General features: G+C 44.4%; 1 protein-coding gene across 5 annotated transcripts in view; it reads right to left on the bottom strand.

Moving 5' to 3' along the window:
• Positions 1–26,573, bottom strand: part of Bend7 (BEN domain containing 7) — an 82,971-nt gene that overhangs the window by 21,629 nt on the left and 34,769 nt on the right. For 4 of the 5 annotated variants that reach the window (XM_039096483.2, XM_039096482.2, XM_039096481.2 and 1 more), the window contains one exon: positions 17,709–17,934. In XM_039096483.2, the coding sequence (XP_038952411.1) occupies positions 17,709–17,934 (226 nt within the window). Of the gene's footprint in view, positions 1–17,708; positions 17,935–17,978; positions 23,560–26,573 lie in introns of those variants that run through there. The other variant, XM_039096487.2, reaches the window with a different exon arrangement.

Here is a 26,573-nt window from a genome sequence, read left to right on the forward strand (position 1 = left end):
GAGAATGTGCCTAATTATGTAGAGACTTGATGGCCTAGAGAATGGGGGATACCCGGGGATGGTGGTAGTGGAGTGGAGGTGGGGGTGGGGAAGCACCCTCTCAGAGGAAAAAGGGGTAAGGGGATGGGGTGAAGATCTTTGAGGTGGGGACCAGGAGAGGGGGCAACATTTGGAACATAAATAAAAAAAATAATTTAAAAAAGAGTTAGGCAGGGGTTGGGGATTTAGCTCAGTGGTAGAGCGCTTGCCTAGCAAGCGCAAGGCCCTGGGTTCGGTCCCCAGCTCTGAAAAAAAGAAAAAAGAAAAAAAAAAAGTTAGGCAGAGGGATTGCCAGTTCAAAGCTGGGCTGAACCACACAGCAAGACTTTGTAGTAAACAAAACAACACAGTTAGCAGAGCTCAAGCTAATACAGCAAAACTTAGGCAAGATCAGAGAGAAGGGGGCATCTTACCATGCTTCGGCTGGAGGGCAGGCATTTGGGGAAGGCTTTTGGATAAAGTGATGGCTAAGATGAACTGTAGGAGAAAATAGATACCTCAGAATGACAAAAGCAGCCACTGCAGGGACTAAGAACTCATCAAAGAGCAAAAGTCAGTGACGGTTGAGTGCTCAGTCCCAAGTGGGACATTGATATCAAACTCCACAGGCTCAAGGAGCATCATGGGAAAGTCAAGGAGCATCATGGGAAAGAAGAGATGATGTAAGAGCTAGAGCACGAGAAGTGCTATGAAATACTGTCCTTTGGACGTGACGAATAGCAGCTTTGGCGACTTATGTAAGGTCTAGCCAGAACACATTCTGGGATGGGAAAAGGTTCACGCAGCCCCACTCCACAGGTGGCGGATGGCTGCCAGAGGAGAACAGGTTGCCAGTGTTCCAGAGGATTACCCTACATTCACAAGCATGCAGGCAGCATGTGGGGAGGGGTGGAATAAAGGTGGGAGAAGGGATTTGGGTTGGATATGATATGTTATATACATGTGTGACATTGTCAACAAATAAAACAAATATTCCAAAAAGTTAGGGAGGGAGGGAGGGAAGGAGGGAGGGAGAGTATATTTCAGACAGGGAAGGTTATACAGAAGTGAAGGCACACCTTGAAGCTATACCAGGTAGCTTCAGTCTCAATAACCACAGAAGCGCAGGCTTCACACTGATGAGGGAGAAGGAAATGAGGTCCGAGGAGACAGAGACAGAAAGAACCCAAGCCTTTGCGTGAAGCTGTGAAGACTGTAGTGACCAACCAATGACAGGGAGGAAGCAACAGGCAAGCTCCAGCTAGCCTTTGCAGGGAGGAGACTTTCCTTTGGAAAATTATAACTGCTTGGATTATAGCTGGAAGAGGTTGGGGTTTGAGGTTATCCTGAAATTATAGACAAGCACAAGTCTTGCTGTTGGTGTCCCTGGGTCCAGACAAAAGGAGGGAAGAGGGACTTTGATGAGAACTGTAGCAGTCAGTGTCGCAGACAAAGGGGAGGGGGAATGGAGGAAGAGAGGAGGAACCCACTACATATACATTATTCTTAACGAAGCATGCAGGAAACGATCTGCCTTAAGCCAGACACAAGAAATCACAATCAGACTCCCACTAACTCAAGCCTAGAAAGGAAGTTTGCTTAGGATGTCAAAGGAGGGATTTCATTCATCAAGAAAATAGCAAGCCATGGCCGTAGAATAGCTTCCTGTCAGGCCTTATAACCTGAGTTAGAGTCTTGGAATCCATACGGTGTAAGGAGAAGCCCTGACTTTTGTATGTTGTCCTCTGACCTGCACACACACATGCACCAGCTCATGTGTGCGCACACACACACACACACACACACACACACACACACACACACGGCCAATTACCAAAAAAGAATCAAATATAATTTAGAGAAATAAATTAAAAAGCTAAAGTAGTTGAACTTAAAAAATAATCAGAGTGGGGCCAGCAAGATGGATCAGTGGGCTAAGGGGCTTGCTGCACAAGCCTGGTGACCTGGGTTTGATCTCTACAACACATGCAGAGCGTCAACCTTACAAATTGTCCTCTGACTGCCACATAGTCCATGACACCCTCTCAGCCTCCACCCTGCTCCACACAAAATAATTAATAAAATACCTAAAATAAAAAAGAAACTTAAAAATTCTACGGATAAGTTAATCAAAGAATTAAAATCATCAAGACAGGGAAGAAACAGACAAATACATTGTAACAGGCAAGGAAAAGACAGAAAACAAAGTAAGACACAAAAGAAAAAAGATACAATGTAAGCTACAAAACACTGGAAAAGGTCCAACAAACAGATGGGTCAGAGGGGGAGAAACCAGACAACAAAGGAAAAAATAAATTAGGATGTCCAGCTTTGATAAATCATAAACTCTGCATGACCACGAAATTAATAACAAAATACACACCTAGACCTGCTATAAAGACGCGAAAGAACAGCAATGCAGAGACAGCTCAACAGCAACCGGAATGGACGGAGACTGTCTACAAAATGGCCCCGGGCTGAGAGCAGACTCGCCACAGGCCACCGCTGAACCTAGAAGAACTGGAATGCCTTGCTCTGAGGAGCCATCCCTCATCTAAAAGAAAGAGCTAACTGTGACGCTGTTTGGTGGTCATGATGAACTAGAGATTCTCAGAACAGACAGAAGAAAAGCTCATGCAGACTCCTGTGCATGTAGACTCATATATCCTAAGATGGCCTCAAATCCACCCATGGGCTCAAGGATGACCATGAGCTCCCTCTCCTCCTCTACCTCCTGAGTGCTGGGGTCCCAGGCATATACCTCTACATGCAGTTTTGTTTGGCGCTGGGGATCAAACCTGGGCCTCTGTACATGCAAGGAAAGCTCTGTGTACCAACGGAGATACATGGGAACAGACCCACATACCACATACAGAGACACAGCTAAAAATACCACTGAGGGGTTTTGGGTTTTTTGGTAGGGAGCAGGATAAAGAATACTATTAGATTGTATGAGCAGAAGGGATTTTTCAAAATTGGACATTAGGAAACATGAAGCGTTAAGGAAGAGAAATGTGGCCGCCGTCACATCCCACGTGTATATGACAAAGGCGGCAGGTGCTGTGCTTTCACAAGATCAGCAGCAGCAGCAGCTGTGCAACACACACGACTTACAAAGGACCCAGATGAGAGGGCGAGAGAACCGTGACCTGAAGGAAACATGGAAGCTCACACGAGGGAAAGCAGCAGCGGCACAGCCAACTGATGCTCAACTCGTTCCTAGTCAGGGACTGGATCACTCGAGGGTCAGCGCGCTTCGGATGACAGCTGAAAACCAACGCGAGAGACTGGTAAAAACAGGGAGAGTAGGGTTCCTTGTAGACTGCTTCTGAGGTCACCTGATAATGCCCAATGACGCTGACGACACCGTCCCCTGTCAGCCATTCCCAGTGAACCCTTTAGGAGAACTCAGATAAATTCCAGGAGGCAAAAGATGGCCGTTGTTGACGTTGGGTGGATGGATGGGAGAGAAGACTCAACCTTACTGTCCCAAAGGAAGTCTGTAGAAAGGAAAGGCTTTATTTATTGTGCTGTGGCTGGAAGTTAAGCATGAGCAGCCCAGAGTAACACTGTGAACATCTATCTGTAAAACACGGGACTTTTGGAAGTAAAACCCACGGGTAAGAGTCCACAGGGATCTGCTTACGTCAACTTGTTAAGTATAGAGAGCAGCAGCAAACGCCATGTGTGGCCCACACACGGTTGCATAGTGAAATTAAAATCAGTGATGGAAAAGATACCCCTGAACTTCAAGTTCCTTCGAGATAGTAGAGAGAGAGAAGAAGAAAGAGACACAGGGGCATTCTCTGATTTTTAAGACGTAAAGAGAGCAACTGTCCTAACTATAACACCAGTTTCAAATCTGAGGGGTAAGGCAGAAAGAAAAACAAACTCTGGCAAATACCTTCCCTATGTCCAAGATGGAGACTGTCAGTTCTACTTCTGGGACTCAATACTGTGCTGATGGGGGGACAAATGTCACACTTCAGTCTTTGAGACAGTCAGAATTTCTCCTAGGATTTTGCCACTAAAAAGTTAATTTTGACCAGACCTCAGCCAAACAATTTATAGATACTAGTCTGGAGAAGCACCAAAAGCTATCTTTAAGAGGGACATAGGCGACGGCTCCCTTTTTTCCTCTCAAGTGAATGTCAGAGGATACACAGCATCTATCTCTCCCTTCAGGGCTCCAACATTCTCAGATAAGGCTCCCCCAGAGCTCCCCAGAGTTCCTCTGCCAGAGGGTGCCCTCTTCCTCAATAATAATGTCTCTTGATTGTCTAGACTTGGAACTCGGCAAGGGCAGAACCCACGGTTCTCATTCACCGTTGGCACACGGGAGGCAAACGTGAATGTACTGTTCATGGCTCTGGTGCATTCTTATCCTGAAAGAAGGGAGGGTTTTTGTTTTAAGTTTCATTTTCATATGTACTCAAGTGTGTGCACATGGACAGAGGCAAGTAGTAGTCATCAGGCGTCCCGTTCTCCTGCTCCCAGACTTATCCCTTATTCATTTATTTAAGATTTAACTTATTTATGTATATGGGTGCTCTATCTGCGTGTACACCTGCATGCTAGAAGAGGACAGCAGATCACACTCTAGATGGCCGTGAGCCACCATGTGGTTGCTGAGGGTTGAACTCAGGACCTCTGGAAGGGCAGACAGTGCTCTTAACCACTGAGCCATCTCTCCAGCCCCTTATCCCTTATTTAAATAAAGGAGTTGGTCCTGTTGCTAGGCTGGAGATCAGCGCGCTCTAGCCATTCACCTCTCTCTGCCTTCCATTGTGCTAGGGTCACAGACACATGTGGCCATGCTCCGCTGTTTATGTGGGTGCTGGGATCAAAACTCAAAGTCCTCACTCTGGAACGCAAGTGCTCTTACCTGTTAAGCCACTAAGCCACCTTCCCTGCCCCAGGGAAGTATTTATTTACTAAATGCTACAGGTCTCAAAGTAGACAGTGGCCAGAAGCTCATTTTGGATTTGAATTAGTAGCAATAATTTAGTACAGTTCACAGACTAATGCACCCTAAAATCGAGGTTTTTAAGGCGACTTAGTAGTTTAGGCAGTCTCGAACGTAACGATAAAGGAATGTTATCTGTGTTAGATACGTGAGATTGCGGGAACCAGCCAAGCAGCCCACTCTACAGGTCAGCAGGCAAGCGCAGAAACCACACCACTCAGCTGACGGCCATTGAGTGGGACTAATATTTAAGTGGGAGGCCATTGTGAGAAGGGCCTTGGACATCTACAATGTTGATTCCCAGCCATATTTAGGCAATTCTGTAGGTTTACTACTCAGAATTGGACCAACACTTCTAAAGCATAGAATGCCACTGACTTGGACCTTTGAAGACCAGTCAAGGCGCACTCTATCACAGAAAAGGTAATGTTTCCAAACTTAAACGGAGCTCAGGAGCAAACCTGCACGCGTACAACGCTTCTTTCATTACCCTCAACCCTGTGGGGCTGTGAGGTTTAGACAATTTTGTTTAATCACAGCGATTCTCAGAGAGATCTGAGCCGAGCAGAGCCTGCGGGAGCACGACCGCATCCTCCGCCTGCCTTCACTCCGTTCTCCTACGGAGGCATCCCTGTCAGGGAGGAAGGTCTGAAGAGCGCCTATGTTGAGTTCTCAAATTAAACAAAGCTAATTTAAATTTATATCCAGTTAAGAAAGGCCCACAGCAGAGCTCATTTATAACACAGTGACTGCGAAATATGATTAACACTTTCCGCTGGCAAACTGTGGCACGGCATACCTTGGTTTAATGCGTCTGGTGTAGTTCAAGGGAACCATCTCTGCCCAGGGTTAATACCTGGGATAGTGACAAGCTTTGAGGTAATGGTAATTTACTGTTTAATCCGTTTTTCCAGCAAAGAAAAATGTTTGGAAATGACAGATTTACAGGAACGCTACTTGAAAATTACCTTGGAAATCTTCAGTGTGACTCATTTACTCTATAGGCCAGCAAGTTATGTATCAAGTGAAACAAAAACTTAAAGGTTGAGAATCATCAAAGATACAGGCAAGCGGCATGAGGTGGGAGGTGTCGAGCCGTCCCTTTCTGCCCGAGTACTGCACCACAGAACTCACCTGTGCCTGTCTGCTCTGGAGACAAATGTCTGGCAGAGAATGTAATGAGTGTTTCTCAGTTTCTACAGCTAGGGATTCTGGGTAAATGAACTTAAGAAGCTAGTCCATGGGTTACAGAATTCATGCCATCGCTAGTAAGTCTGCAGAGAGCACCTGCAGATGCTATGACCCGGTGAGAAAGTAAGAGTGCCCCTTGGTCTTCACAGCCATAATGCACAGCTGGGCGGGAGGGATGCTCAGTGGTTAAGGACAATTGCTGCTCTCACAGAGGACCTCACTTAACTTCTCGTCACCTACCATCACCTACATGGCAGCTCATAATGGTCTGTAACTCCAGTTCTGGTGGATCCAATGACCTCCTCTGATCTCCATGAGCACCACACACACACATGACGCACATCGATACGGGACAATAGAACATACACATTCAAAAGGACACTAACTGCAGCGGTGATGGACACTGGAAGAACACGCCACTGTGAGGGCCCCACTCCCAGGACAGATCAGGGGCTCCCAGCCGGTCTGTACCACAGTTCTGCACAGTGGATGTTAGGGTAGGCACCAGCTCTTCGAGGTAGGCTGCTTCTTTATTTCTTCTTTCTTTTTCTAGTTGAGTTCCGTTTGAGGACAATTTTGGGTGCACACTTTGAGGCTTACGGTCGCGTTCCCACACCTTTTCGTTTCTATCCTGTCTCTGAGCCACTGGTTCGCTATGACGAAGAGTGTTAAGTGGCACGCATAGCTCCAAATGCATATGGATGTACTAAGAAGTCTTGAGATAGAAAAGGCAGGAAGTAAGGAGTAAAGCATGACTATAGAGTCCGTTATTGGCCTGAGTAAATTTGCCTGACTTTGCCTTTCCAAGGGGATGAGAACAGACTCTCTTGCATACAGTAGAGTTTGCTTTTTTCTGCTCTCAGACAATGGCGTGTTTTCGGGGCCCTCACGGGACACAGATTTGGTTTCATAATTGGATTACCTTGATGTTTTATCAACAGGATTGACACACCATCCTCGGCCAGGATATACAATCTGCTGCTGCTACCTTCCTCTTCACATTTAAATCCCAGCTTCCAGGACTTCAGCCGCCCTTCCCAACTGGGTCTGGGGAAGCTACAATACCATCCATACCAACCTTTAAACACACCTATGTGGAGTTGTGTTTTGATTGTGTATGTGTGTCAGGGTGCGTGCTCCTCAACTGCTTAACTATTTTTTTTTTCTCGGAGCTGGGGACCGAACCCAGGGCCTTGCGCTCGCTAGGCAAGCGTTCTACCACTGAGCCAAATCCCCAACCCTTAACTATTTTTTTTTTAAAGATTTACTTATTATATATAACGAGTACACTGTAGCTGTCTTCAGACACACCAGAAGAGGGCATCAGATCTCATTACAGATGGTTGTGAGCCACCATGTGGTTGCTGGGATTTGAACTCAGGTCCTCTAGAAGAGCAGTCAGTGCTCTTAACCACTGAGCCATCTCTCCAGCCCTTAACTATTTTTTTAAGTCAGGGTTTTGTTGTTGCTGTTGTTTTCTACTGAATCTGAAACTCGCTGTTTGACTCAACTGACTAGGCGCTGAGCCCCTGGGATTCACTAGTCTCTCAGGGTCGGGGTTACCCTTACACACCACACCAAGCTTTTACATGGTGCAGCAGGTACAAATTCTAGTTCTCATTCTTGCAAATCAAAGGCTTCCTCCACTGAGCCATCTCTCCAGCCGGTGTTTAAGAAATCACCCTTTCGAGTGAAGATAAACTGACTGTTTGGTTCTTTCCTTCTTTCCTGGGATCACTGGCTATTTGTTACATGAGCAGCACACTTCCACACATCAAGGAATTTAAAGAGGAATAGAGTGTGTACTGTCTGCCCACAGGAACTTACAGTCTTACTGGGAAGACGACACACTCAAGCTTCAAAAGGATAACCGCGGATCCTCATACATGTTTTGCCTATGAGATTATAACAGCACAGTTTTTATCCCTAAACTCCTTCAGTTTAGGCCACCTTCCACACAAACCACTAATAGCAAAGCTGCCACACCATAGAGAGGCAACAAGTATTGTGGGGATTCGGAGAAATGCAACCATTAGAGTTGGGGCATCTCAAGAAAGTCTCATGGCTGATACGATGATACTTGGGCCTGTCCAGAAAAAAAATGAGTTGGATCTCTCCAGAAAGAACTGAAAGAGAAAGCCTTAGAGAGACTATAAAATCCAAAGCTAAAACCACTAGTGTCTGAGGAATGGTGCCCGAGGTCAGCTGGCTCCCCCAGCAGAAAGCGCTGGGAAACAAATCTACAGGGAGAGAAGTCAAGCTGCAGGCAGACTGGAAAAAACGTCTAGACCGGGCTGGTCTTGATTTAGTCAGTAAACAGAAGCTAAATGTGGGAAATGACATCACTGAATCTGGTTTTACATGTGTTACTTGGCCTGTACAGTGGGCAGTATAAAGAATTACAATGAGAAGAACAAAGGGAGATGCTGAGATTTTTCGGGGAGACTTTGGAGAACAAAGTGACGCACAGATTAATGGGGTCGGAGAAACTAAGAAGAAAGTGAGTGCAAGAAGTTGGAAAAACAGAGCGGGCAGGGCTGGGTCGGGAAGCAGGATGGGTCGTACAGAGACAAGGCACTAAATGTAATCCTTTGTTTTCAACCCTGAGGAGTTCGCAGGTCAGTGCTGTTGTTAAGGACGGCGTGGCTAACACAGGTGGGAGAGCGAGAAGACAGGCTGAAGGAGGATGGCCATGTCTAAGGTTCAGGCAGGCCCTAAACACTGTGATCGAGTCCCACACCCTGTGTGTCTTGTGCCAGGCTGCCAGCTCGCTTGTTTGCTTCCAGCTTGCATCCACAGGTCTAATTAGGATGATCTCCTATTGAGTTGTACCCGACTAAGCTACTTCGATTATGGAACAGTGGGCTACAAAGTCACAGGGAAGGGGTGCACTTAAATACTGGATTTGCTCTGATCAAAGGACGGGGACAGATAAGAAGCTGCCAAGTCTGAGTCTACAAAGGTTTCTGAGAACGACTGTGGGCTGAGAGGGACCGAGAGCTAAGGCAGAGCAGCAAGCAAGACACACACTGCAGAAACCCGTAGGCAGCAGCGGTGAGAAGCCCAGAGTCATAACACACGGCAGCAGCCCTCTCTTCCAAGGGGCTCTCAGCAAGATGGGTACAGCCAGGCCTTCTCTTACACAAAGGTATGTCTTAGGGGCAGCCTCCAAGTCAATGACAGTTTTTGGTTCATTTTAAACGACTACGGCTTAAATTTTTTTTTTTTTTTATCGTTCAGCACTTACACACATCTTTCGTTTTTCTGTGGATTTATCATTGGTCTGTAACACTACAAAGATGACGAATGTTCCATGACCATTTGTATTCAGACGTTTAGGGCAGAAACACTAGCAAATACCAACTGTCTGAGTCTCTCGTGTGTTTGATGCATATATGGTATGACCCAGTCAACATTGGCTTACGGAACTGAACTGAAAGTGTTACTGGCATCAATTGTAGGTCCCAGAAAAAGCTACCAGGAATGTGACTGAATGATTCAGGACTTCCTACACAATTCTGCCAGCGAATGTCTCTGACACGCAGATAATTCAGGATGCTGAAAAGAAAGGAGGTTGGCTCTGTGGGAAACACATGGCTGGGTATTGTTTGGACCATGGCTAACCCATACGGTCTCCCGATGAAGAAAAGTGGTCTTCTCCCAGACCCTGATCTCATCTGTTGGGAAATTTTCACAGTAAAAATACAGACTGGCAATGTCAACAAGAACAATGGTGTCCAGCAGACAACTCGATGCAGCCACTCCTCAAGAGCCCCGTTTCTGTGATGGAAGCTTCTCTCTACAGGAGGCTGTCTCTGTGACTCTGACACTAGTGTTCAAATGCATGCTTGGTAAGAATTCAGCAACTCTGGGAGTTAGACTTGAGATCTTGGAGATTAGTCCAAAAAATGGTTTCTACCCATTTGTGAGAGACTGGAGAGAAATCAAGAAAAGCTAACAATGTGATGAGTTTGTCCACATGTCCAGTTGCTTCTTAAGTAGGAAGCAGATGGACCAACAGTTCTAAAGAGGATGGGAGTCTTCTTTTGAGCTTTCAGAAGACCAGGTACGAAGCAGGGCACACATTCAAACTCACTGTCATTCAATCTCAAGGACTCTTATTTACTGGGTATGAGGTGGCACCTGTGTAACATTAAGAAGCAAAATTTAAAAGGACCACTCAAGGAAAACTTTTGTAGGTAAACTATGTCTGAGTTCATTTCGTTGGCATTATATTTCTGAAGTTAAATCATTTACGGCCAGCAGGTTGCTGAGGACTCGAGGTCTACCAAGTAGAATTAGTGTGAATAGCCGGGGAGGCAAAGGCTTTCATTTCATGTTGTCAAGCTTAAGCTCTACCAAAGAGTCCATAGCTGACTTCGCCCAATCCCTTTGCATTTGACGGACTGCTCATCGTTCAAGGTCTACTTAACAATCACCTATTTGATGAACTCTCCTTCTAGTGAGCTTTACTTCCTTTGCATGTGATGTGTATTTTATTCTGGCTTGGAGTATGGGTCTATGCTCTTGGCTGTTGCTAACACGTCTGTAGTTCTAGCAAATGGAATGTTTCTTATGGGCAGGGGCTAGGATTTTACTTGTATCTGTGCAGCCCAAATGCTTGTGGCTTAAAGGCATTCTCATGCATGCTGATGATGTCTAAGCTTATAGGTTTATGAGAAGCTGTTCTGGTAACCTCTACACAGAGTGTGGGCAGCGACAGGAACCACTCGGCATGATGAAGAAGCTGGCAGAACGAATGTTTCCCGTGGGATCGAGGGAACCTGGGTCAAGAGACTGCCAAGGATGGAGACTGTCAGGTCAAGACCAGGAAGAATACTGCTGGGATGTGTCTACTGAATCCTAAGTCTGATCTGGAAACTATTTTCTTCCTTCTTGGTGACATGAGTGAAGTAGATGAAGGTGTTGGTCAGTCTGGTTCTACCCACAGAGTCACTTCAAGGATGCTGAAACGGGAACCTTGTATAACACAACATAGGATTTAAACAACAACAACAACAACAAAAATACCTTTAAGCCAGGTGGTGACACATTTTAGTGCCAACATTAGGCAAACAGAGGCATCCAGAGCTCTGTAAACTGGAGGCCAGACTGGTCTACATAGGTAGTTCCAGGCCAGTCTGGGCTATTCAGTGAAACAAGACAAAACAACGCAACTAAAAAGTGAATCTTTGAGTTCAAAGAAGGGGGAAGAAGGACTCTGCTGAGATAGTGCTCTGTTATCATTTCCCCCAGATGAGAACGAAAACAGCCTTCAGGAAACTGGGCACTGCTGAACTGAGTCTCCCAGGTGAACGTGTGCACTGCTGACATCTAAAGTGACTAGCAGGACCCTGAGCATAGGTGCAGCTTCTCTAAGGGAGCTGGGGGTGCGGAGAACAACCAGAATCAGTACCGCCTGCCCAAAGATCAAGACTTGCAGACTGTCCCACAACTATGGAATTAATCTCTATCTCTGAGAACAGAGCCCCAGAATCTGGAGTTTGATCCAATACCCTAGATGATGTTGATGCAAACTATGAGAACCACTCTGCAAGGAACCGGAAACTCAGGGTTGCCTGCACAGCACTGTTGAGACTTGTTATGACCCATTTGTCACTGAGCTTCCAAGAAAGGTAGGAAAATAAAACAAAAGTTAGGTGAAGGCTAAATGCTTGCCTAGCGTGCATGAAGCCACGAAGCCCTGTGCTTAAACGCCAATATCCACTCATAAAAATAAAACCAACCAAACCAAAAGAACGAAACAAAACATTTCGACAATCCAGGTAAGAGCCAAGCTTTCTACACGAATATCGCACCCGTTAGACAGTTGTGATCTGTTTTAAGCAGATTTTATACATAAAAATATTATCAGATAAATAACCAGCTGATCATTGATCTCCCAAAAGGATTCTTGAGGCAAAGCATTCACTAACTACCTCCTGTTGCCTACCATCTGATCAAGAATCTAATTTACTTACAACTCGGGGGAGATAAGCTCTATGTCATATCTGCTCTCAGGCTTTTGTTAAATTCAGTTTTATGAATGAGGAAAGTATTAGAAGTGTTTTTTTCACTAGAGAAGGGAGCAGTCTTCGATTTTCTAACCCAGTATCATAGAATTAGTTTTCAGTATCTTCAGGGAAAGACCTACCCTTGAAGCCAGGAAATAAATCGAAGCAGAGCTATGTCTGACTAGAAATTCACTTTGAATACACTTTGCATCAATAATAATTGGTCTTAGACCATCAGCAGAGCCAACTTCCAAGATTTTACAAAGAATCCAAAATGTTAAATTTTAAGGGAGAAATGTTTAATTTCAAACATCTCTATAAAATCTACATATACAATAGGACTTTGGAGTCAGAGGCCACTCTAGTGCCACCACTTTGGGGAAGTTTAAGCTAAGTAAACTTACTCAAATGTCTTATAGCCTCTGTCCTTTGCACAAAGAAATAAAATCATCACTATAGAGATTTGCGAATTGTAGCCAATGTATCATGGAGTTCTGGGAACACAGGAAAATTACCATCAAAAAATAAGAATAAACCAGCTATAAACTCAACTTCTATATAAATTCAAATCTCTGAGGTCAAATAATAATAATTAATAATAAGCCTTTAAAAATAATATTTTTAGCTAGAGGATTACATTTAACCTATATTCCAAACAGTTACTTCTTCCTTTTTTTTAAAATCAATTCACCATAAAGTGTATCATTTGCAGGAAATAGAAGTCCTATCAAACAACAGATATGGACCTAAAGCGTCTAGAGTCATGAGATAAAGTGAGAGCTTTTGATGATCTTTTCTGTGGAGCATGCGACAGTGTAAGTTAGAGATAATGGGCATTCAACTTTGAACTCTTTGGGAGACCACCATGTACAAGCTGTCCCTCCCGTAGTTCTGAGTCCTCAAGGCTCTCTAGACAGATAATGTTGATCTCTGGTAAGAGTGGCCAACTGTGGGGTTGGGGATTTAGCTCAGTGGTAGAGTGCTTGCCTAGGAAGCGCAAGGCCCTGGGTTCGGTCCCCAGCTCTGAAAAAAAGAACCAAAAAAAAAAAAAAAAGAGTGGCCAACTGTGTGGAAGAGGGTAGGGCGAGAGCCAACAACCACTGCTCCATTTGACAGACATCAGTGATATCAGTGGAATGCAAGGGAAGTCAAAACTCCATCCCGGTTACATAGCAAAGACTTTCTTACTTAATTACTACAGAGCCAGATTAAGAATCATAACTACGGTTATGCTCTGTTATGACTATTTTTAAAGGGCTTCCAGACAGTCAACATCACGTATAGGTAACCCTTAAGTCAAACGGCATGGTCCAGTGAGCGTATCACAGAAAAGACAATGGTGGGCCAATGGCAGCCTTTGCAGAGACAGCATGCTGAGAGGTGAGGGAATGACCTCTACAGAGTCAGTTATGAGTCCATCCAAGCTTTTCCCAGCAGTGCTTCTAAATCTCTAGTTAAAGAGCTAAGCCCTTCCCTGATGCTCAAAATATTAAGGTGAGGGTTTTTAATACCTTCATTTGTTTTGTTCTTACCATTCAGGGGATCAAACCCAGGGCTTCACCTATGCTAGGCAAGGGCTCTACCACAAGGCCATATTCCCAAGCTTCAGGTTAGTTTTTCCAATGAAGGGTTCTTTCATTAGCAATACCTGAGTTCACGCTTACTCATTAATCTCTTAATGGATCATCATTAAGTAGAAGTCACTATTAATGCATAAAATTATATGAAAAGCATCATCTTGGAAAAGAGGGCTTATGCTTTGCTTTTGAGATATTGTCATGGGAAGAATTACCACACAAGAAGCTCTGTTAATCAGCCCCTAATAAACTTTTTTCCCTGGTGCACTTTTCAAAAATGATCGACAGTCAAAACTAGCTTCTTCAGGACAATAAATAACACCTCACGTAATCCGCCTCAGAGTTGGGACTTCTTTGATGAAGGCTGCATAATACCAAGAGTGAAACCAGAGGGAGACACAACAGAAAACAAAACTGTAAACCAATCTCAATGATGAATATCGATGAAAGAAAGCTCAATAAGATACTTGCAAACTGCAGCTGGAGAAGGAGTCAGAGGTTAAGAGCATCACCTGCTCTTACTGAGCACTCAGAAACTCTAGTTCTGGGGACCTGGTGCCCTCTCCTGACTCTCAAAAGCACTGTACACATGTGGTACATATACACAATGCTGGCAAAACAATCATAAACATAAAAATAAAATAAATCTAACTTTTAAAAACACTTGCAAACTAAATCTAAGAACACGTAAAAATGACCAGCCAGGGCAGTTAAGTTGGTTTCATTCCAGAGATGCAAAGAGAGTTCAACACATACGTAAATCAGCACATGAAGTCTGCATGGTACCTCTGTTCCCGCCTACGGGCATTTTACAGAGATTGTATCACTTTGCAACTGGTGTTTGAATCCATCTAATCCCTTTTGTTCCTTCGCCGCTATGTTTTACATGTGAGAGTCTATAAGAGTACCCATTTTCTGTCCCTAGTTTGTAGGAATTTTCAAAGTAATACGCAATGGGTTCACGACCTCCTGAGACAGAATAGGGAAGAATGCACACTAATGTGTGCACACACAATCTTTCTCAAGTATACAGCCGTGGTAATGACAATCCAGACAGCCTTGGGGTTGGGATGTAGGAAGAGGTCATTTCACGACATCTCCAGATAACTCACGCAGAAGACCTGAGTTAGGATACTCTTCCCTCTTACCTCTACTGATCATAAGAAACACTAGAAATGGCTATTCTGTAGGACCTTCAGTGATACCTACTTCCAAGGTTCATCTGCAAAACCCATGCCAAAAACCACTGAGAGAAAACTATGGCAAAGAAAGATGTATTGGGAGGTGAGGTCTTAAGAGATTTATATTAGATTTTGGTTCCCACAGTTTCACTTTCACTCGCAGTTTACTGAATGCATTTATTAGACATTTACAAGTGTCATTTTGACGTCTGTCATTCCCAACTAGCTATAAGAAGTATGAAACTATTTGGCGCTTAGTCCAAGATGTTGGTGACATAAGACCTAAGTCAGGATGAAAACCAAAAGTTCTGCCTACTCATTCACTCCACAGGAATTTACAGAAGCCAAAGGGTGTAGAGGAAGGAAATGTTTCCCCTTTATCCCATGAGAGTTCAGTGTCTGAGTATGAAAAAAGCTGACAGCAGGCAGGTTAAGAGGGCAAATATACACAGAAAGAAGAGTGAATACCCCAACCAGTAAGATCTAGAAGTTTCTAACTATTCCTCTTAGGGGAGAGAAAAGGATTTGGGAGTGAGCTCAATGAGCTCACAGAGTAAGTGCTAGCTTGTAACTGTCTGCATGTGACGTCACTCTCCAGTCCTCTCTTATGATCTGACACAAAATAACGTGGGAGTTACAAGGACCTGACGACAAGGGACTCCTCTCAGGGGGCCTGTCTCAGGGCACAGGAAGGAAGCTCCCACAAAGCCTCAGCCAGCACGTGCTGCTTCCCACCCACTCTCAGTTGAAGTCATGGGTAGATCAACATGTTGGGCAGTGGCGTCTCCTGATCCCACAAGTGGCCCAGGTAATAAGAACATTTCAGACAAATCGTGTTTTCAAGGAGCTCATAAGGAATCCTGTACAATAAATAAATAAATAAAATGTCTTCCAGTGCAGACATGTGCTGTTTTCACAGCTGAATCAAGATGGCAAGAGGGGAGGGCAGAGGGTACTCTTTGAAGTGGGTGGGAATCCTTTCAGGGTTATGAATTAGATTTTTATCAGGATGAATTATTTTTGTAATTAGAGAAAGAAACTGGAATATGTCTATAACTATATATGTGTTTTCATCACAGCAACAGAATAAAACTAGAAGAGAGTTTTAAATAAGGTCGTGGGCAGGCTGGGAACGTGGAATTCTTCCATTAGACTGATTTGCTTTACTTTGTATTAGGGATAGGGGTCTTGCTGCCATATTTATTAAAAGGTTGGAAAAATTAAGGTATATCTTCTTTTAACATGCGTAGTATATTTTTAAACTCTTGTCTGATGTCTAGTCTCTTACTGTTTGTAACAGATTTTTAAGCCCTGGTCTGATGTGCCAGTCTACTTGTAATGATGTGTTTCATTAACATCTGTTATATAGGCTCTTCTAATGTCCCACAGATGAAATGTGGTCATTTATGGTTTCCCAATTTCAAAGTGCCTTTACGATGTTAATATACTGCTCTGAAAAAGAACGAAAATTAAACCAAGGCCTGTGTGTATTGCAGAAATGCATCGGCGGCCTTGACCCTCGTGCCTGAGAAGGCCCGGTCTGCGGAGAGGGAAACAGCTCCCTCCTCGATTCGGAGAGCCCTAGTAACGTTATTGACTGGTTTTTCAAATTCTATAATCATGTTTTAGTGCCACTGCAGGCTGAATCATGCTTTTCATAAATGGCAAAGGCTGTGGCGATCTCTGTGGTGCTTCTTACTTAATAGAACTCCACTGTCACTCTACGTGAAAAAAAAAAAAGTTCTAACGGGCCATGAGAAATGTCCTGTTAATGAAGGCTATGTCTTTCTGGCCACGAGCAAAGGGTGTCTGGTCCTTGCTAACTCCATTTAAAAATTGAATTATTTTATAAAGTCAATCGTGAATTTCCAAGTATCCTTTAAGCATTATTGAACGCGTTCTGAAAGAGAAAGGCCATGAGAGGAGGCAGGGAAAGCTCTGAGTCAGTGTCACTGACGGCCATGACCAGGGAGAGACTGAACCAGGGAGAGCATTCAGACTTGAGTTGAAGCTCCAGTTCATTTTCACGGCAGCTGTGTTTAGTGAGACTCGGAGCGTGTTCTTTCTGATACTAACATTTAAATCCTTCTCTTCCTAAAGTCATCTCAGTCATGGAACAGGGAAGAACTAGGTAGGAGCTATGGAAGTGGCCACAGATGAAGACACGTATCCAAACTATGGCGGAATGGACACATGTTCAAAGGAGGTGAAGGGGAAGGACCAAAACTGTCCCTCCAAGTGACAAGCAGAACTGCATGTGTCACACTCCAAAAGGGACCACGTTGGCTAGGAATATGTGGGGAGAGACAGTAAGTGGCTTTCACTTATATTTAAAATATCTGGCACATGTGATACAGTTCTGGTGTTACAATTTCTAAACTTTCCAAAAAATGTACTACTTTATAAAACTTATACCATAGTTTTATTCTTATTCATGCTTAAAGTTTTAATCTTACTTAAATTTTGCCAAAATCATATTCTGATGACATTCTTGGAAATGATGTATAATTCCCATTTACCAAGTGTCTTTGGTTCTGCAGCAGATAAAACTGGTTCTGAAGCTACGAGTTCCACAACTACTATCACATTGAGTAGTATTCTACAGTATCTGGGGTGGGGACCGACAGAGCTTACACATGAGTCACACCCATGGGGAGGTTGCTAACAGCAAATTAAATTAGCGTCTAGTTAGCCTAGCATTTTTTTTTACCCGTAGGCAAACTCAACAATGAACCCATAAAATGAAACGATGCAGACCAACCTTTTATTGCACCCACAATGTTTTGGTCTAGTCCTTTCCGGTTGTCATTGAGCCCTCTTTTCCTCTTCCCGTTGGGTAAGGAGTTAGCCAAAGTCTTGTCATCAAAAAATGCACACACCAGTTTTCTAAACAGAAGGCTTCCTGAGCGGGTGTAGTTTGACAATATAGAGTCCAGCTGAGATTTGGGCATGAACACATCGAAGCCTTCAGCAAGTTGCACTTCTGGCTACCAAAAAAAACATACAAAGAGAAATATTTCATTAAAAGCAAGATGTGGAGCAGTTTCCTTTGGGCATAAGTGCGGGGGGGGGGGGGAGGAAATCAGCGGCTGAATTATATAGTCTCAGCTCTGCGTGCCCGATTTTGCAATTTACAAAACCAATGACCACTTATAACTCACAGAAGGGGGCACGATAACTCCAACAGTAAGGCTTACACGATTTGAGTCATGCAAACATTTCAGAGAAGGCTGGGCCATCACACAGGCCTATAGGTAAAAAGACACGAACCGCCTGGATGCAACCGCCCAGTTTCCATAAACGGTGAAACTAAGGCCTAAAAAAAGCTTGTGCCAAAAAAATGACTTCAAGATAATTCAAATGTCAAATAATTTCTTTCACCTAAGGTGACAAATGCAGGAACTGTCCTCACAGGTCCCCGCTCCTTCTATCAGGTATAAAATGGTTTACTCCAATGAAAGCCTACAAATGGTGACAATGTGAGCGAACAGAAATGGCAGGGGCAGACTTCGTCACAGTGAAAGGACAAAGGACCTTGAACCCACGCTGTGTGTGCTGTCAATCACGCTGTCAGTCCCCAGATGTCATAGGTGCAGCTCTGAAAAGCAGCCCCTTAGGAGCTGGGGTCAGAGTCTCTCCTGGTTAACAGAGCTCACTTATTTTGTTTGTCCTACAGTGTGCCCAGCACACTATAGAGTGAAGGGCATCCAGAGCATAGCCTACATCACTCAGACAGCTAAGGAAGGTGTTTGGACCTTGCTCCTGGAAAATGGAATTTTGGACTGGATTATCCGGAAAGTCACCTCATTCTTCTGTTCCGCTTTGCCATTTAATGTTTGGCTTCTGAATGCCTGGTAAATACCACTGAAAAGCACAGTGCTGTCAGGTTTCCCCTGACTTTTGCATCTTGCTGCTTGCTGGTCAAAGGTCTAGAAGTACTTGACAGGAGCCAGAGGCGGAACTCCTAATTCCTGCAAACGGATGGACACACAGCAAGCGCTCAGGGAACACCTGCCAAGCGGCCCAATGTGGAATGGTTAGAATGGGGAGAATTTTACCATCATAATCTGACAGAAGGTTTTACATTGCGTACATCCTGTGAACTTTGATTCCAAGTGAACTGATCTCAGATTTTTGGTAGGAGTTCCTGTATCAGGTAGAGTCTATTAAAACCCTCTCCACCAAGTGTATCCTACAGCGATTTGACCACCTAGGGTGGTTACAGGAGTTCTTAAGCCGCAAGAGAAGACAAAGATAGAACTGCAGTTTGTTTCATTTCTGTAGCCCTGGGTGCTTAAAACTCAGGCACCTGACTTTGGAGAATTCCAAAATTTTCCCTGGAGGGCTTGCAGCCTATCTTCAGAAACCAGAGTAGAACACCAGGCAGAACTAGCCACTCCCTTCTTGATGTGTGCAGGGTACTTTCTATGCAGTGTGTTTACAGCACTTTCTGCCCTGCATTTATCTAGCTGGGGTGCACAGCTTTTATATCTAGCATGCTAAGGATCCAGTCAGCACCCAGCAGATATGTATCAGAATAAACAAAACGCTATGGAGGAATTCAGTGACTAGGTCTGAGTTTTCCTTTCCCTCCACAGAGGAAGTGGTCTGCCAGCCCCATGCTGTGGCCAGGCACACACCGTTGAATGACATGTGCTGGATCCACGGGGAGGTGAGCACCTGATTCAGTCCCTACTTACCAAGGCCCTTCTGTGGAGAGGGATTCAAGGCTGTCTCTGCAGCCACGGTGGACGTGAATACCACCACACACACTGCATGGTGAGAGGAACACTACCGGAGAGCAAGTCAGTGCTAATGTCAGACAGGACTGGCTCCCGGGGATGTGGAGGAAAGGGATTGAGAATATGCAGGCTGGGAAAAGGATGAGATGGCACTTTAACAGGGCCTTGACGAGAAGAGTTAGGAGGCCACGGTGTGGTTATTATTTGTGGCACCTGTTACAGTGCCTAAAAGTAGACACCTGGAGGTTTCTGTGGCGCCAAGGCCTCTGATGGTACTAGAAGTGCATGGCGTGTGACTGCAGAGGGACCATCGGTGGCTGAAGTTGTTGCTTTTGTTCTATCTCCCAGTGCCCGGCCAATGCTGTTATCTTAAGTTGATCTTTCCACTTTGAGGACATGAACCCCCCTACCCCCACCCCCCACCTGCAAGCACCTCGCAGAGGAGAACACAGACTGATTAACTGCACAGACAGCAGCATGGGTTTTCCTTTCCTTCTACAGAGGAAGTGGTCATCCTGATCCTCCTCCCTGACTTCTGTTCAGACTTCTTAGCAGGTAACGACAGGGTACCAAGGCGTGTGTAAAGGGGACACAAAGCGCCAATTCCTTTTAAGGAAAAGGAAGAGGGGAGGGGAGCTAACTTTATGCTCCAAAACATGAAAAAAAAAAAAAGAGACTAATTATCTTGTTTTCACTATGAAATCTTGCCGTCTAGTCTGCTTTATAAGCATAATCACAGAACGTTATTGCCGTATAATGAACCGCAGCTCTGCGTGTGTATTTATAATCAGGTTAAAAACACTTTCTCCAGCTGTAGCATCATTATCTTTTTGTTGTTGTTGTTTTGTTGTTGTTGTTGATCGGCTGAGGTTTAAATGAGATCCGCTGACTGATAGCAGTTATGAAAACAAACACTTCTCTAAATAAGCAATGTAAAAAAAAATGCTCTAGGCTTTCCTCGGCAGATTCGCTACTTGATTCAAGCCAAGGCAGATAATAAACTAATTTGCAGCATCTAGTGTGGCTGAAAGATGTGTAAACGGTGACATCCGAGTTACAGGGACAATGCACAATGTTTGCAGTCATTAATTTCAGGGTTCACTATGAATTCCCACCATGCGGTGTCCCGCTCATTTCAGGTCCCTTGGCCACTGAGTGCAATGGATCAGCACTGGGAATGCCTCAAGCTGTGTGATTTCATCTCACGCTGGTGATGTCCTGGGAGCGAAAACTGCTGACTCCTAGGCTCTTGAAAATGTCCCTGGACCAAGGACAGCCATACTGACTATGCTATTTTTTTGTATTTCCGGTGTGGTGTTCCTTTCGCTTGGAAGCACTTTAGGCAATAGATTTTACAACAAGATAAATGAAAAGACACCTCCTAGTCCCCTGCCACCCGAGAGTTCCTATGAACGTATCATAAAACGCCTAAAGAGATCACATAAATGAGTCAGTCAGGGGACACATCTGATACAGGCTATTTTATATATGATAGCAATCGTCCAAAATTACAGTCAGACAATTATCAAACTACATAGTCAGTCATGGTTAAGAGGAAAGGAGTGCACAGATGCTTTTAGTGGGCATTAGAGCCAGGTTAGCAACTGTTAAATTAATAAGTGATACACGACGATTCTCCCAGCTCCGAGTTGTGCAAGACTCACATTCACATGCACACGAACAAGGCTGTTTGCTTTAGGTGATGTGAGGTGAGGACCAGGGAGTAGGGCCAGCTGGTCAAGTCTCAGAGTGGCTCGGGATGGAGCCTTAAAGAAAACTACAGATGAACAATTGGGTTCTGCTGAGGAAGATGGATTTTCTGCCCCCACAAAGCCTAACGCAGGACTGATAATGATATTTCAAAGATACTGTTAGGCAGCCTGTTTGCAATACTATAATGTATAATGTATAATGAAAGAAAAATTATTATTATTATTATTATTATTATTATTATTAATATTACTATTATTATTGGGTTTTTGAGACAGGGTTTTGTGCGTGTGTGTGTGTGTGCGTGTAGCCTTGGCTATACTGGAACTTGATCTGTAGACCAGGCTGACCTCAAACTGGCTTCAAAAAGAGAGCTGCCTGCCTCTGCCTCCCAAGTGTTGGGACTAAAGGCATGGGCCACCACTGCCCAAAAGAAAAAAGTCTGAAACACACAAAACCTGTACTGATTTTGTTTTGCTCATAAATGTTATCTCTCTTTTTTTTAAAATAAGAACAATTAACATTGTATCCTGCAAATCAAATCTGCTCCCAGTAGATTTACCATCACCATTTCTTAACCGGACCTCCTGGCACTTGGCCCACGATCAGCTGACTCTGGGGCAGGGTGGACTCTGACTGGCTGACTCTGGCTGGCTCAGCCTCTGTCTGTTACTGCTGTCAGCTCGGCACAGGCAAGGCCTACGGATGTAGCTGAACTGAGAATCCCCAGTGCTAACAACGGATGCCGCTGGCTGCACTCCGTTAAGACCGGTATTAAAAGTGCTTAACACAATTTCTATGAAAAAAAGCAAGTGTAATGATCACAGCATATATTTACTACCGACTAGGGGAAAAAAATCATTGGAGGTCTAATTCTTTTATGTTTCTCTGATAAAATTTGGTAGAATTGAGATTTTAGAAAAGACAATTTGGTCCCTTAAACGTCTCTCCATGCATTTGCATAATGGGAGGTTCTAGCCTTTCGGAGATGGGGTTAGCCTTTTCCTTCTCAGGTAATAAATCATGGTTCTGAACATTAAGGCCTGATTTATGTTCAAGACGATTGAGTTAAATGGACAGTATGTAAGATTTTAACACCACCCACCGCCTAGCTTCTTCTCCCCTAACTCCACGGAAATTGGTCCTCTGAGAAGATGCCCATGGTGAGACTCTTATCTCTGACCTTCCAGGTAGAGAAGTACCATTCTTCCCAGTTTTCTGGAGACATTCTGACGGACTGGGCTTTGTATCCGATGACACTGCAAGTGCTGTTTGCAAACGTCTCCCACATATTCCTTAAAGAGCAAAGACTATTACGTTCTCTTTAGAGCCCCCTGGAAAGTAGTGATATAATTGATACTTGTTACTTGTTATAGTCTATGCTCTAGGGAAACACAGAACATATCAATTTTCTCATTCCATGAAGTGGCTCCCATCATTATTCCAAAGTTTCACCCGCAAAACCTAGTACCAAGGGGTGGAGGAGCTTGTTAAAAGATCATCCGACTAATATAACCAGGCAAGCATTTGAACCCGAGTGCCTACCATAGAAACTGAGGCTCTCACGCACATACTCCTTAATGTCAACAAGTAAATGGAAAATGGTTTCCGTGATCTACCTTAATTGATCCTAGCAGAATGTGTTATCTATGGAGATAAGATGTTATCAGGAAAGCACATTGAATTAAGGAGCTATTTTTGTTGCAGGCACCAGTGCGTTTAAAATCACTTAAGAAGCATACGAAACCAGGATTAACAAAATTATCTCAAACCGATGGGTCGTCAGTCATCCTTTGTCTTCAGTCAGAATTTATGCAACCTGGAATTAGTGGAGAGTGTTTATGATAACTCCATCGAATAAAAGCATTTTCTATGGTTAAAAATTACGAAGTAGGTTTTTGAAGCTTATCTGAGTGGTTCAATAAAGCAAACCAAACAAAACAGAAGTCAACCGTTGACAAACATAAAACTAACGTAGCTCAGGCGTGATACCCGCTCTGAGAAACAGTGATCAACGAACCTGGCGTCCAACAGCTGTGAGCGTAAGACTGGTCTCAGAGAGCACTGTGTCGTGAATTCAAGTCGCGTATTTGAATTTCAGAATTGGCTTTCAGTTTCTGCTTTCGAGTCTGTGTAACTTAGGTCTGGATTCTGTGTTAACTTGAAAAGGGTCAAATAGTCATGTTACAAATGTGAACCCCCACACCCCAGCTGTTTCCTCCTCAAAAGTGCAATCTGTTCACAAGCATCTGATCGTTCGTACAGGCCGCTACATTTACTTAGCCATATTTACATTTGTTCCTCTAAAGGTAGGAATGGTAAGGTTAGAAAAAAAAATAGCCAATATTTATCATGTGCTCACAACATGCCAGGCGCTGTTCTAAGTGCTTTCCACAGAAGGCGTCATCAATTCTTCCAGGAGGCCAACTCTGTGAGGAAGCAAGCATTACTGCCCCCTTTTACAGGGAGGAAGCTGAGGGAAGGACAGGGTTCGCTTGCTCAGGGCCACACAGCTGAGATCCTAAGCTAGGGGTCTGCTCTTTTAACCACTTGCTGGCCCCCTAAGAAAGCGCCAAGCAAACAGGACTAAAGAGCCATCATCTAACCATCTGGCTCCCTTTCAAGTACCGATCTGTCATAAAGAATTATGTGCTTGAGGGCTGGAGCGGTAGCTCCGTGTAGAAGAGCAGTGGATGCTTTTCCAGAAGACTGGGGTTCGACTCACAGCACCCACAGGTGGTTCCCAACTGTCCTTAACTCCAAGGAGTCTAACACTTCCCTCTGACTTCCATGAGCACCAGACATACACATGGTGCACATACACGCATGAAGACAAAATACCAATACATATAAAACAATAAAAACAAGACCAAGTGCATGTATTTAAATGGTCTCCCAGGGTCTTTCTTACAGTGAACAAGGGCAGAGGACAGGCTTGGAGTGGAGAATTAGTTTGACCTCGTCTGACCCTGCCAACTTGTGCAGGCAGGCTCTTGACAACAGGAAGAATTAAATGAGATGAGTTATGTCACCCAGGATGCCACATGAGTATTATTGCTTTTAAAATACAGGACCCTGTTCTTGAGCAGCTGGGGTAGAAGGATCTGGAACAAAATCATGGAACTGATTCAGGAAAAAAAAAAACCCACAGAAGTTTCCTCCCTAAAGGAGAATTGCTCAAACTAGCTTAGAGCTCTGGCAGTGTATGAGGTAGAGAGGAGGGACAGATAAGGAAATGGCAGAAACACAGAGGAGCAGGCTACAGCTGAAGCCAAATCTAGACCCTATATTTTTAAGGTTACTTCGCACAAGGTGTTTCATGCATGAGTAGAGTTTTTATCATTCGCAGATTAAGTAAATTACACTTATTAAGGATGTCCCCATACACGACCTATCATTTAATGTGTTGATATTTCAGTGGGCCTGGCTAGAGCTTTGTGCATCCCTGTGTTGAGGGAGAGATAATAGTCACCCAGAAGACGTGTTACCTACGGGGACCCCAAGAACCACAAGGGCTGTTACATTTGGGTGTGTGCTGTGAATATTGTATTTGTGTGACAGGACAAGTAAACGTAAAAGAGTAACTTAATACAGTGTGAATAATTAAGGATGATTCACAGGGGTTTTTTGTTTGTTTTTAATCTAGGAAAGCAATTAGCAGAGGTGTGGTGCTTGTCGCTACTCTCTCCTCCTCTGGGTCTGAAGAATGGTTGAGGATGATGAAGTCACTTTACCTTGAGCAAAGCTGTTGGTAAGGGCTAGCCACCCACCTGCTTCCCCAAACCAAACTCAGGCATTTGCTTTGCCTTTGGCAAGCAGTCTGTCCTCTCAGCGGCCCTCACTTTCAGGCTTATCCCTCTTGCCTGGTTAACCACAAGGATCTTTTTTCCTTTTGGCCTGAACTCTAGTACAGTGGTTCTCAACCTTCCTAAGGCTGTGACCCTATAACGCAGCTCCCAATAACTGTGGTGACCCCCCTCCACCCAACCATAAAATCATTTTGCTACTTCATAACTGTAGTTTTGCTACTGTTATGAATCGGGGTGTTAATATGATGTGCAGGATATCGGATATGCGATCCCCGTGAAAGGCACGGTCCGCTCTGGGGGGCGGAGGGGGAAGAGAGGTCACCACCCACAGGTTGAGAACCGCTGCTCTAGCTTCCCCTTCTTTATCTGTCAAGTCATTCATAATGGACGCCAGGCACCACCCTCACACGGGCAGATCACTCCTCTACACGAAACCTTCACGGTGGCTCCTCTGTGACCCCAGATGAAGCTGGACCATGCCTCATGGGCAGCATCCAGGTTTTCTCTCCTGGAAGCACCCTGTGAAAAAAGCCACTCAGCTACCGGAGAAACACCGGACAAAAGGCCCAGTGCTATGACCGAAGGCCTCTGGACGCTGTAGACTTCTCAGGGCCCATTTTCTAAAGCAAAGATTCCCCCCCCCCCTCTGTGTTTTCTCCAACGTGTTTTATAGGACAGTTGCTCTAAAAAATTAGAAGAATTATTCCCTCCAGACTTCCATTGACATTTTTATAGCCTCATACCTAAGAAATACTAAAAGATTAGAAAGGGGCCTAGGTTGGACACTTGAGCACAGAGAGTCCATTCTTCTGGAATTCAAGCCCCACTCCTCGTCCCAGGAACTGCTGGGGCCAGCCTGATCTGCACCTGTGAACCACCCACTGAAAGCACTTTTGCATCGCATTCTGGGACTCACCACTGAGTTCTTTAGGTGAAGCTCACTTATGCACTGAAGGGATGACACACGCACAGCCCTCCTGCCTGTTTTTAGGATCATGCTATCGTCTAAGGATCATTTTATGGTAAGAAGTGCCAGAACCAGCCACGAATAAAAATGTAAATGGTTTGCATGTATTATGTAAACAAATACCGGCTGGAGAGATGGCTCAGTGGTTAAGAGCACTGGCTGCTCTTCCACAGGTCCTGAGTTCAATTCCCAGCAACCACATTGTGGCTCACAACCATCTGTAATGGGATGAGGCCCTCTTCTGGTGTGTCTGAAGACAGCTACAGTGTACTCACAGACATAAAATAAATAATCCTGGAAAAGAAGAGGAAATAAACAAATACTGATGTTGGTAAAACTAATAAGAATTCTACTCTACTTTGTAAATGTACACAGGGTCTTTACCAGACCTCCGATTT

The sequence above is a fragment of the Rattus norvegicus genome, chromosome 17 (assembly GCF_036323735.1).
Source record: "Rattus norvegicus strain BN/NHsdMcwi chromosome 17, GRCr8, whole genome shotgun sequence".
NCBI classification, from domain to species: Eukaryota; Metazoa; Chordata; class Mammalia; order Rodentia; family Muridae; genus Rattus; species Rattus norvegicus.